The sequence below is a fragment of the Phalangium opilio genome, unplaced genomic scaffold (assembly GCF_054372755.1).
Source record: "Phalangium opilio isolate 3A_F unplaced genomic scaffold, DU_Popi_V2 ptg000017l_1, whole genome shotgun sequence".
In the NCBI taxonomy this organism is placed as follows: Eukaryota; Metazoa; Arthropoda; class Arachnida; order Opiliones; family Phalangiidae; genus Phalangium; species Phalangium opilio.
Window position 1 is genome coordinate 6,250,617 of NW_028324151.1, and position 13,516 is coordinate 6,264,132.

At 37.1% G+C, this 13,516-nt stretch overlaps 1 protein-coding gene and 1 long non-coding RNA gene across 5 annotated transcripts in view; both read left to right on the plus strand.

Moving 5' to 3' along the window:
- LOC149702729 (uncharacterized) overlaps positions 1-13,516 on the plus strand; it is a 157,899-nt gene that overhangs the window by 121,163 nt on the left and 23,220 nt on the right. The gene's annotated exons all lie outside the window — the stretch shown is intronic.
- Positions 1-13,516, plus strand: part of LOC149702730 (protein Wnt-4-like) — a 151,310-nt gene that overhangs the window by 118,634 nt on the left and 19,160 nt on the right. For all 4 annotated transcript variants that reach the window (XM_089866643.1, XM_089866642.1, XM_089866641.1 and 1 more), the window contains one exon: positions 1,258-1,538. In XM_089866643.1, coding sequence (XP_089722769.1) covers positions 1,258-1,538 — 281 coding nt within the window. The remainder of the gene's footprint in view (positions 1-1,257; positions 1,539-13,516) is intronic.

Below are 13,516 nucleotides of genomic sequence, written 5' to 3' on the forward strand. Positions count from 1 at the left end.
ATGAATCAGGAATTACTGTCGGCTCTTCTTGAAATCCTCTAATTATTAAGTTAAGCTCAAAGCTAACTTTAATTAGAAGCGTTTAACATTCTTTTCTAAGCGAGCTATACAGTATATAGTTTCGAGTATTTTTTAATCCTCGGGTCTGGAAATCATCAAAGGATCTATAATTAGAAAGAAAGAATTAACTGGAAGTCCGCCTGGCTTATTCTTAACATTATCAACACCAAAAAATGAAAGACGTAAGCCTAGTAGGCCTACTCCAACGAATATTAGTTTATTTACGTCAACTATAAAAAAATTAGGGGAAATATTGTTGCACTGTCCAGCACCGGAAGATCTATTTTCGTTCTAAAAGGGTTTATTTGTACAGTGGCTACAAGTGGTTGGTTTCCCACTTAAGATAAATTATATTAAAATAAGTCTGTCAAGTAGGCCTATATGAGTCAGTTCAGTTTTGTAACGAAATGATCTCACTCTCGTTACCAGGGGTGAACTGACGTAAGCACCAGAACGCCTTAAATAAGTTTAAACTAAATGGGCTACAGAAAATACCTTCCCGCTTTCTCAGGCATTGTAAGACCCTCTGTGAGTCAAGTTGGTCAAGTACTGAGTCACATTGAACTGCTAGCCTTCCTCTCTACAATCTCTTGGATCACCAACTTCCTGGCAACACTGTTATAACTTTAAACCTCTTTAGTGTAAGCTATATATTGGCAGAAGGGGATATTAGAAGAAGGATGACACTCTGTATCCTCTTAATACTTTAGTTGTGTAACATGATTATTCCCAGGCTCAACCTTTTTGTTTGCTCTCCCGCTCATTAAAGTTCAGATGGGCATCGCACCGTGCTAGGCTGAATTTTGAACTGATAATTTAGTTCTAAATCCTCAGCAATCAACCCACAAACCTTGATTGTCTTGACGTGGGACAAAAACACATAAGCGCATGCGCCTTGGCAAATAGTTAAGCAGCGCTAATAGAGTAATGTTGAGGGAACTATTTATCGCGTAAGTGATTCGGTTTAGTAACCTTGCTCCAAATGTAAAATGATGTTGGGATGAATCGTGTAACAATTACACTTGGTACACTTCTCTCGAAGAGAAGTATTATATACTTCTGGTATTAGTTTCCAAGAAAGGTACATGGGGCTAATTTTGAAATGAAATCGATCAATTTAGCTTATACAGTTTTGATATTTTCTAATTCAATCGTTTTGTGGAACAGAATCATAATTCTTTGAAACGATTCTTCTAGGTACCAGAGAGGCCGCCTTTGTTCACGCCATCTCAGCGGCCGGAGTTGCCCACGCGGTGACCAGGGCGTGTAGCGGTGGTCACTTAGAAAGATGCGGTTGCGACGGGACGGTCAAGGGAGTCTCGCCGGATGGTTTCCAGTGGTCAGGATGTTCCGACAACATCGCTTTCGGAACAGCCTTCTCAAAGTCTTTCGTGGACGCTCGCGATGTCCGGGCGGCCAGAGGAAGGTCCAGTCCCAGGGCCTTGATGAATCTACATAACAACGAAGCGGGGAGAAAGGTAAAGCTCTTCATTTAATCCACTTCATATACTCCCAAATGGAATGTTATCTATATCATAACGTAATCATACCCTGCCTGCCCCATGACGTCACTTCATTATGACCTTAGATATAAAACGGTGGGTTGAGATGAATGTTTATAAACATTAGATAGCTGGGTTCCCATACTGTACCCCATAAATGGAAATTGTTCAATGGGAGTTTGCAATACCTTCGAATCTGCTTTATGGTCATTTTGGGGTTGGATTGGATGAAAACATTAGGGAGGCTAGGTTCGTATACGCTGCTTATTCGAAATGAGCTAAAATCGGTGGCGCGTTTAAATGGTTTATTTTACTATTTAAACAAGCGGATGTCAAAAGTTCATACAGTAAAGTATTTCCTTTCTGTACAGCCATCCGTCTTTGTGTCTATTTTAGGACGTAACACTGTATAGGCCTAGTTGCGGTTTTGCTGCTGAAACCCATACGCTTTTTTGCTTAAGTTTTCAATGAACGCAAACATACACAACAGTTCAAACATAGCAGAATTTGCAAATTCCTGGTTTACCGAGCTCGGTATTCCCCTGATTGTACCTTAATTGTTCCTACATTAAGTCACATAATTTACATGATTGTCGGAAAGGGTTTGACCAAATTGTCCTATGTTTTTATTTCGCCCAATCGACTTTCAAAAATGTTTCTTCAAACCATGAACTTCTTTGAATAATGAAGATATCAATACACATTCTCAAAAATCATTAAGTTTTAGGGAGCAGCTTATATACGCTAAATATTTATGAATGGAATATAAAAGGAATTTTATAGTTATATAAATTGATTAATTCATTCACACGCCTTGAATGAAGGTTAAGAAGATTGATCTTCAAGATATTTTTGTTCATTCTCAAAGGAAAGTTTCAGTCTAATGTACAGGGGCTGCCATAAATTAAAGGGGGATGTTCTTTGGGAAATCGGTTTTGAATCTGTGTCGTCATATCCGCAGAAAAGTTAATTGTTCGATAATTTTTTTGTAATATTGCACAGATGAATACATTCTTCAAATACTCATTATTTTATCAGCTATATTTTGATTTAAAATGAAAAACTATATCTATCCTTGCACTTTTCTTTAAGTTAGAAGTCATCTTTTAAGCGTGATTGGGTGAAGATGGTTTGGGTGGGGGAGACAACTTGTAGAGCTCTTCATTGACTTCAAGAGGGTGCTTGAAACAAATCTCTTCTCTAACTTCTTTCTTTCTCCTCTCGCTCAAAACTCGAACGGCAAAGTTGCTTAGTTTCCTTCTTCCCGTTTGAGAGATGTGCACGGCCAAGCCATCTATTTTAATGCTCTTTCTAGTTTTCTTGTTTTGCAATCAATTTGTTTAAACTTGAAAAGTTAACGTTTCAGTTACGTATTCCTATTGAATGAAGAAAGCCCTTTGGTTGGTTCGAAGTATTTGGAATTTATTTTTTTCGTTTCCAATGTTTACTGTATGGTCTACTTCAATGCCAAACATTTCGAGAGTTTTGGGTGCTTTATCCGTCCGTATTCGAGTGTTCTTGGAACACTAGACTTAATTAGCGAAGTGTGTTATGAAGATCCATTGAAGTTTATTTGTAATAAGACTTAAGTATTTCCTGAATAGTAGTTAGGGACTTGGCAGTACTAGCTACGCCATGCGACCTCAGTCTCGCTAAAAAAGATACCAACCACAAGCAGGTTGAAAAATAAGGTTGTGCATGGCCCTGTGCAAATGCCCACTTTGAAAATTAAATGCTTGGGAGTCTACTGGCCCTGTGGCTACTTAAATAATTGAAAACGTTCCAAGGTTTACCACCGTTTTAAGTGCCCAGTGTCCATTTTTAATTAAAAGTGCTTTAACTGACCACAAGGGAGTCGGAAGAGGGGCTGAAATAAGCAGAAGCATAATACCAGAATAGAAGCAGGGTCGGAGTTATGCCCAATTGCCAAAAGTCCCTGTTGTTTTGCGTGCAATTTGTGACCGATTCTTTTGCTCATTGCGGCGTGATAACAGGTATGCAATTGTTATGAAATGTTAACGAAAATATGTAGTTTGGCTTTTAAGACATTCAAAATGGATGAGGGCCACAGCATCGTCAGCTTCAACGTTATCACTCCACCAAATTTGTTCCGTATATTGTTTCAAGCCACGTCTGTTGTCTTTGTTGTCTACAAACCGGATATTCTGTGGTCCTACACCAGACACCATTTTACTTTGGAAAGGGTTTATTGACCACGTGAAATACCATACCCAGAGTACGGAAAAAAGGCGGGAAAAACTGATTTAACTGTAATTAAGTGTCTGTACATCAAAAACGATTTCGCAATCATAAATTTGGTGTCTAAATTCTTTTGATATCAAAGGTAGATCAATTTCTCAAAACGTTCAAAACACGAGAGACTGAAGTCGAATATGAAGTACTACCTATGTATATCTCTTCACAAATAATGACTTAGTGATTCGACTTTAAAAATACGTAACTGCCTTAGGCTTATAAGACACATTTTTTTGAAGGAATCATCTTTACCCTATTATTTTTCAACACCTTATATAGGGGACGCGTCTTCCCGTGGGTGGACAGCAAGCTGCAGTAAGCGATTAAAAATTGGAAAGAGCTAGTACCAGAGACCGATTGGCACAAAACTGGTGAAAACATTAACACCGAGTTTATAGCCATCATTTAAGATCGTAAATTTTAAATCCCCAAGACTCCCAATTTGTATTCCTTTTTTTAATACCCCGATTTTTCTGAGAGGTTGATATACTCCCCTTCAAATAGAGAAGAAGGTAAAAGAAATCTTCTGATATACGGAAGAATTTATATTCGATAGAGTAGAAGTAGATTAATTCGAAGTTATGGGGGGTAGGAATTGAAACTGAAAGAGCTTCTACTCCTCATGCTATATTCTCCTTGGTTGAATATTATCCCCATGATCTTGACAATCCATGTGTTAGTAGAATAATCTTGAACCAAGAAGCGATATCTAGTTTACCAGAGAGAAGGTATAAATTCGCCACGTTTCCATCTTTATCTCCAGTCCAAACGTAGGTCCGGAGTTCATCCCCACCTCTAAATTACTACCAGCATATCATTGGTTCTTGAAAACTCACGTCAGCGCGACGCGAATGACGAAACTTTCGTATTTTCCCACTTTGGAGAGGCGAAAGAGCCCGGCCTCCTTTTACGTCCCCCTTGTATTTTTAAAGGGGGACTGGGACTATGGCGCGCGAATACTTAGGCAACTTATACCTTCTCCCTAGTGAACTAGATATCGCTTCTTGCTTGAACAGAAGTTTTACGCTTTTGATGATTGCGTCAGGAAGTTTTCTAATTAAAATTCATATGAAGATTTTAATTAATTTCGAAGTCAGAAAACATCCTTAATCTTCTCTTAATCCCATAATGCCCTGGAAAGGTTTTTTTTACGATTTTTGATAATTCTTTGTTGAATCTGCTTCTGTATATTTTATTTTTCTGGGTTCTTGTTCTGTCTTGGATTGGATATAAGACTGCTTGTCAAATCAAACTGTTTTTGGCTAAAGATAAAAAGTGAGAGAAGATAAATTTTGTATTCATCATCGGACGCCTCCTCCTTATGTAGTTTCTTCTCTCTACAGGTTTTGTAAGCCCTTGTGTAAGTCTTGTTCTATAGCGGTTGGTTCTTGGGCTGCGGCTGCTTGGTGTTCCTGCCCATATGAACTAGGATTGATTTTTTGATTATGTGGGTTTTTACCTCTCCGAGTGACGTATGTCACGGAGAGGTTCTAATTTCGACGTGTCTGTGTGTGTGTGTGTGTGTCTGTCTGTTGTTATTGACTTACACCCCAGGGGACCGTGTTCGCAGTTTCCGAATTGAAGCAAATGTGTTCGCTATTTCCGGACCGTATTCACAGTTCCCGGAAATTTCAAAACTTGAATCTATCCACAAATCAACTGGCCACTATTACTTCATCTGACTAGTCAATTGTCTATTCTACATGAATACCAATCTGTACTTATTGGCTTCAAACACCACCATTTTGTGGTCTTTGTCCATTCCACATAGACACCAGTCTGTACTTACTGGCTTCTATCACCATCATTTTCTGGTCTTTGTTTTTGTCCATCCCACATGGACACCAGTTTGTACACCTGGCATCTAACACCACCATCTTCTGGTCTTTGTTTTTGTCCATCCCACATGGACACCAGTCTGTACACCTGGCTTCTAACACCACCATCTTCTGGTCTTTGTTTTTGTCCATCCCACATGGACACCAGTCTGTACACCTGGCTTCTAACACCACCATCTTCTGGTCTTTGTTTTTGTCCATCCCACATGGACACCAGTCTGTACACCTGGCTTCTACTCCTTAAGGTTAAGACATACGCGGCGATCGGCCAGGGTTACGAGAAACGTCCGGCCTCCCAATGGTGGGGCTTCCACCAAAGGTTCACGCAATTGCGCTGTTCTTATCCATAGCTGCGATTCGACACCCTTATATACTACCTATTTGATGAAGGCGAAGCAACCGGCGTATGCTTCATTTCAAACGCCAATATTAGTCAAGTCTCTCAAGAATGTTTAATTGTTCTTTTTCAAAACGATGTAACGCTCAATAAGGCGAACAACTATCGAAGAAAATATTTAATATTAATTATATTTATTTTAATATTTAAGATAATCATGTCTCTCAACTAAAAATTAATACGGAAAGGGTAAAACAGCAGTCTATGTGTTTGTCTATATGTGTCCGTCCGTTGTAACACTAGTGCGCTGCGTTAGAAGTTCGTTTTGTTTTGATGTGTAAAGAAATCCTTCAGAACCTTAATATTCCCGTTTTCCATAATATAAAATGAATATGTGGAAATATTTTTCGTAATTATGATGCATTTAGTACTTTTGTAGCTTTAAAGCTCCGTTTCATTTTGATATTCCAAAGATTTTGTTTAATATTATTATTTAAAATGGATGTTTATATATTACTTAAGCTATACTACATCTGTTTATAGCATAATCTTTCTAAAGTCACAGTGAATACAAGCACAATGCTGCTATGTTGGTCAAATGAACTTTTATTTGTCAATAGGCCTAGTGAACCAAAAAGTAAACGTTTGGGTTTGGTTTTCGTTTCTGTATGCAGAGACATTAACGGTTCAGAGTGGGCCGAAAGTTAAATACACTTATAAATAATTAGGCTTAGATTTTATAATCATGGTGGAAATCTGGGCCGCGTTCAGCAGAGCCCAGCGCTGCTAGCAGTGTCCTACATAACGGGATTTTGCTTTTGAATTTTGACGTCACGGTGCTTAGCGCTGAGCTAGCGCGGTCTGCAATGAAAATAGTCGGCTTTTTGGATAACGTGACGTAAAACGCGTAGTTCTCAGCTTGGCGAAAAAACAATGGAGCAATTAATACAAATAACTTTATGGGACTATAGCTATTTAATTGGCGTGAAACCAGTTGATCACCCGAGAATTTTAAGAGATATGTTATTTTCTAATTTTAATTATAAAAGTTGTTATCTATCTCTATATATATGTTATCCTACAATTTTTGTTAAGCCTTGGTACCTTGCACGCTTTATTGCGCTAGCGTCATTTATAAAACGCCGATGACCGGAGAAAAGCTATGACGACAGAGCTCACCGGTAAACATTTCCAAAATCCGCTGTCTTTTTTGGTGAGCTCTGCTGAACGCAGCCCAGACCAGTGAAAGGTCTGATCGTAATCGGATAATAGCTTTGTGTTTTCATGCTTTTTATGGTACGCATTTACTTTCAGTGTGTGTAGCCACAAATAAGCTTTGGTGTTATGTAACGTTAACAGTCATGTTGTTAAACTAAGAAAATCGTTGAGGTGAAACGAGAAGATAGTGTTTACATGCCAACCCTGTTGTGAATATGGCTTTGAACATAGAGGGCATACAGTTGAGGAGTAGAAAATTGGGCCTTTACAAACACGTAAAGGTAATATCCCTCCAAAGTTTTATCTCTTCATTTCCCGTTTTTCCCCCATCGGATGATTTTAATGTGTACAAGTATATCATTATTGGATGTAAAAGGTCGTCTGATTTACAGTAAATTTGCTATGCTTTGTATACTGCTTTAATATTTCATAAATTTTAACTTAAGAAACATTTCCATATCTGGCTAAATAAGTTTGTAAGTAGTCGTCTTGACTCGGAGAGGTAATATTTTGGTTTTCCCAACTTGTCTTTTCTTTTTTTCATATTAACTCAAGTAGGGATTAGATCATCGTTGTTATTTATGCAAATTTCTTAGCTTACATGGGTGAAATCTTCAGTTTTGAAGGGTTGGGCAAATGTTTCTGAACTTTTAATAGAAGTTTTTTGGGGAGGTATTATTGGCTATGAAATTTTGGATAAAATCTTTATGGTATTTTAGACGCATTGTTTGTGGGGTTTATGTTAGTTTCCACACTTGTTTATTGCATTTGGACACACACTACTTTTATAGCATTTTGCTTATATAGTTTTGCGCAAGTTTTTTATGGTTTTTGCGCAGATCCTTTGTTGAGCTTTGCGCAGATCCTTTGTTGAGATTTGCGCAGATCCTTTGTTGAGATTTGCGCAGATCCTTTGTTGAGCTTTGCGCAGATCCTTTGTTGAGTTTTGCGCAGATCCTTTGTTGAGTTTTTCGCTCATCCTTTGTTGAGTTTCACGCAGATCCTGTATAAAAGTTTGCGCAAATGCTGTATGGAATCTTGCGCAGAGAATAAATATTTTGTAAATTGTGTAGGATATTTGTTAAATTGGGTATATTTGAACAAAGATGGGCAATAACCCTTTCTTTTCTGGTTCAGTAATATATATATATATATATATATATATATATATATATATATATATATATATATATATATATATATATATATATATATATATATATATATATATATATATATATATATATATATATATATAATATAATAGTAAATACACTTTATCAAACAAGATTTTGATACCTTTAGGCCCGAGGGTCTGCTGGATATAATACGAATTGAACCGCCGTAATTTCATTTTTAATCTTTCTAGAAATAAATAAAGTCCGCGAGTGATAAGGATAGGCGTCTTGAAAATTACGATACTAGTAGATAGATATTGCCGGAAAAGGTATAGTTATACCGTGAAACCAAAGAAGTAGAAGCAGAAAAAGAAAAAATATTTTAACTTTTAAGAATATAGCCTAACTGTCAGAAATAAATATAACCCTGAAGTTGAGGAGAAAGAAAGGAACAAAACTACACGATCTCCGATTCTCTGTTTTTTGGCTAAAAGCGAGCTAAAAGGCGTATTACCAGCGGGTCGTGGCCACCCACGGTTGACGGAATCCCGATAGGTTACGAGATTCGATAACATGTCCAATAATTTCCTCCGATCTAACTGAAGGACGACAATTCTAACGGAGAAATAAAGAAACGAAAATTGTTGAATTGTATGTTAGGTACTTTATGGTTAAGGAAAAAAAATCATCTTTAAAACAAGGACAAGGCAAGAAGTGATATCTAGTTTACTATGGAGAAGGTATAAATTCGCCATATTTCTAGCTTTATCTCCAGTCCAAACGTAGCCTGTCCGGAGTTAATCCCCGCCTCTAAATTACAAGCAGCATCTCATTGGTTCTTGAAAGCTCACGTCAGCGCGACGCGAATAACGAAAATTACAATAATATTTTCCGACTGAAGAGAGGCGAAATAACCCGGCCTCCTTTTATGCCCCCCTTTGTATTTTGAAAGGGGGACTGTGACTATGGCGCGCGAATACTTAAGCATCTTATACCTTTTCCCTAATAGAATAGATATCACTTCTTGGACAAGGTTTACACTTCGAGTTGTAACTTATACAATCGTTAGATTTGAGGTTATTAAGAACCATAAACTAACAGGGCGATGTGATCGATATACAGGGTGTTTCTGATAAGTCTGGTGGCATAAATTAAGGGGGATGTTCTTTGGGGAATCAATTTTGAGTCGCAAATGTAACTTTTATCTATGTCTGACATTTTGCCACAAGGGACACCGTTTTCGAGTTAAGATTGGTCAAAGTATTTTACGTATGACCCCTTAATTAAATTAGAAATAATTGTTTTAATCAATTTCTTAATTAAATTTAAGGGGTCATACGTAAAATACTTTGACGAATCTTAATTTGAAAACAGTGTGGCCAACAAAATGGAGATGGATAGAATTTACATTTTCGATTCCCAAAGAACATCCCCCTTAATTTATCGTATGCAGACTTATCAGAAACACCCTGTATTTTAAACCATACTTTCGGAGAGGGATTAGTCGAGGTACTAATTTGATCAAGGAATTATCGAAACGTGACCAAAAGAATATCGATATTTTATCTCTGTTTGAAATTAGGCTGGGACGTTAATCTCATAGGTGCTTAGCTTAATTCAATCAGGAGCCATCTTGAAAAATGACTTCCGGAAAACATAAATAAAAAATGTTCTAACGGACGTATGTTTTAACCACTTTAAAAGTATAGCTTTATATCCAAACGAATTTAAAATAATTTCCCGATCTAATTGTTTTGATAAATTTAATTGTGTGATCCAAATTAAGTTTGATCAGGCCAATTTATGGTATACAGTTTATTGCATACCACTCACTCATTTTAATAATGAAATATTTATACTTCTGATCTAATTTTAAATCAGTTCAGTTCGGTTCAGTTTAGTAATTCGATCAGATATCACGAATTACTGTTAAAGGAAACCATAAACCATACGTAAAGATACGCGGTATGAGGTCAATATGAGTTCAAAGTTTTGGTTTGCGCTATAGCCATGGCCAAACAACTAAGAGATTATTTCTTAACTTTATGCACGAAAGCAATAATAGTTTTTGGGCTCTCTTTTCTTAATCCGATTAAGGTTTTTTGTGACATCAAAAGGCTTCTTTCTGCCCCCTTTTATATTCTTCAGTTCGTATATGGCATTGAAGGACTGTCACGGTGGTCTTACAGGCCATATGTTGTCATAACTCGGTCCTTTTTGGATAATAACCGACTCGGGAAAATACAGAATAAAAAATTTTAAAATCCTATAAAAAGAACTGGTATAGCCTAGTATAGTTGTATACCAACTGTGGGGGGAAAAATAAAATATCCCTTAACATTAGCCTAACTTTATAACCCCAACCTTTATTTTCAATTCCATCAGAATTACATCACTTGGAGTACAAATTGTAATTGGTAGATTCTGTCAGTCCCCGCCCTGTCTTAAGTCTATATGGAGGAACTGACTTTTAAAAATATTGTGTTGTGTTTAGGAACTCTTGATGAAGTTCTGTATGGATTGATGAGAACTGTGCATGGAGAGATGGAATTGTTGTAGGGAAAACTGCACGCGTTTTGGGAAATGATGGGGAAATGTAGAAGTTGACGAACTGTTGGAATTGATGGGAAAATAAGAGGAAATGGTATAATTAATTGAAATTTGTGTAAATTGGTGGAGAAAGTTTAGTGGTTGAGTGGAAAATGGTGGACTTGGTTGTATTACTGTAGAAATTGGTGGAAAATTTGGTGAGATTCATAGGGAAGTTGTAGAGATTGATAGGGAAGTTGTAGAAATTGATAGGAAAATTGTAGATATTGATGAAAAGTCGTAGATATTGATGGAAAATTGTAGATGTTGATGAAAAATGGTAGAGATTGATGGAGAATGGTAGAGGTTGATGGAAAATGGTAGATGTTGATGGAAAATGGTAGATGTTGATGGAAAATGGTAGAGGTTTATGAAAAAATGTGTAATCTTGATAGGAAAGTTGTAGGGATTGATGAAAAAATTTGTAAGCTTGATAGGAAAGTTGTAGGGATTGCCGAAAAATTGTAGTTATTCAGGGAGATACCATGGACACTGATGAAAACATTTTAGGGAATGTCAGAACAATCAAACACATTAGATGATTTAGGGATTGATGAGCAATTCTCGGGATTGACTGAAGACTCCTGGAAATTAATGGAGCGCATGGTCAAACACACGTTGTTTAAGAGATGCTCTTCCTCCGTAAAACGTTTTATAAATTTGATGACTTAATACATCGTCTGTTTGAATGAATTGAGAATAAATCGTTAAATATTATCAATGGAACAATTTGATCACGATAAATTTTAACGAACAGGATGGATTTACATAGGAATGATTTACTTCCACGGTTTGGGCTTCAATTTGCACGCTATTGTCGAGCCTATTTTCAATATAATTCCGTCTCTTGTATTAGGTTTTAGGAGCTGGCAGTGAGAAAAAAAGGAGAGTCCTTGGTAGTTTATAAATCCGTAAGACTCGCGTTGAAACAAAACAGGTTTATAATTTGGGACGAGCCGCGGCGTAAATTATCGCCTCCTCTCTCATACGTCTTACGCAAGATGACGGAAATTGGCTAGATTTGCTTAATTTGAAAGATTCTTTCTTTTGTTCCGCTTCTAGGGCTTGTTTTTCACCAACAAAAGGAACGCGAGCTTTTCAAAATCGTTTATAATTTGAGCTGGTAACGTTCACACTGCAGCCGAATTAAACATTTTACGTAAATTGCCAATTGTACTCTACAGTACCATAAATTAATAATCTATCATTAAGTTGCTATGTCTGAATGGGATCTATAGAAGCCTAGTCTGATCTGTTCCTGCTCTCCCGCAGCCTATAATCCGTCTCACCCCAACCTGGTAATAAATTATACGAGACATTACCGTAAGCGTTCCATTTCGTGTACTCAAAGAAGTGGCGCCACTGAGGATATTAAAGTCTCTGTTGTATTTTTGGCGCCCAGTCTCTAAGGTGCTGACGTAATGAAGGGGGTAGGGGATGTTCCATCAAAGACCTAATGATGCATACTTAAAGAAGATTATTCACTTATACCGTATTTGACTGAGAAACCGGGGCTTGTAAATTGGAATGCGAATTTTAATCGCTTTCAAGGTTGAAACCACTGAAATATAATTTGTGGTTTAATGTTGGTGTTTATAATCAATCCTTCCTGACTTGTTTTGGATTCAAACCCTTTGAAATTTTGAGCTTCAAGAAAATATGAATACTTTGATCTCTATCAGAAATGAGAAAAACATGAAAGTCTGAAATTTTATTTGAAGGTACAATAAGTGCTCGCTCGGTCTGCCTTATACACGTTCAGTTAAGTGGTTAGACCTCGGATTAATAATCTGAGGTTAAACGAAGTCACTCTTAACTTCGTTTCAGGATTACCAACGGGTTGTTATCAGGGTATCTATCTTGCTCTCAGCAAAGCTATAGAAACCACGATCACGGGACAGGATGTATGAAATGTTTTTGAACTACGTCTTATTCTAAATTCCAAAGACTCCAAATGGAGTGAGACAGGACTCTTTAGTCCTTGTAAATAAATATTAAACGAACTTCAGCGCCAATTTTCTACACGTCAGGAACTATGTTTCTCGGACGCCTGTAGATCACATGCCTGTTACACTCTTCACCCAACGCCGTCTTCATTCCAGTCAATTTTAAAACTATTGAATTGACAATTGAACCAAATTCTTGTGTAATACGAACTAAACCTTTCCGATACATACCTTTTAAATACTTACATATTCCTCCTCCAATCTTTACCTAGACCTCCAACCTGTTGCCAATATCGGGGTGGTTATTTTCGTTGATTTTTTTCACCCAGGCTTTGTAAAGTCTTCTAGAATTATAATATTATTCAGGGTGTTGTCTACCATATTTTTTTTCTACAGTTCGGCGTGTTGTAATAGCTTTGGCACTTCATTACCTATAATAGCTCTTTCATACCGATTTCTTTTATCCATTATTAAGACTTAAGAGCTAAGACTCGCGCGTACCACTGAATAGCTAACCCAGTGTCGCGGCGATGGGGGCGTTTTGTATAGTTTTTGGAACCATGCTAAAACTAACAATTTTTTCCCAAATTATTTTTTTCTCCTTGCACGCGGATCTTTCAGAAGAAAAAGGTTTTCTTTCACCTTCGTTGTG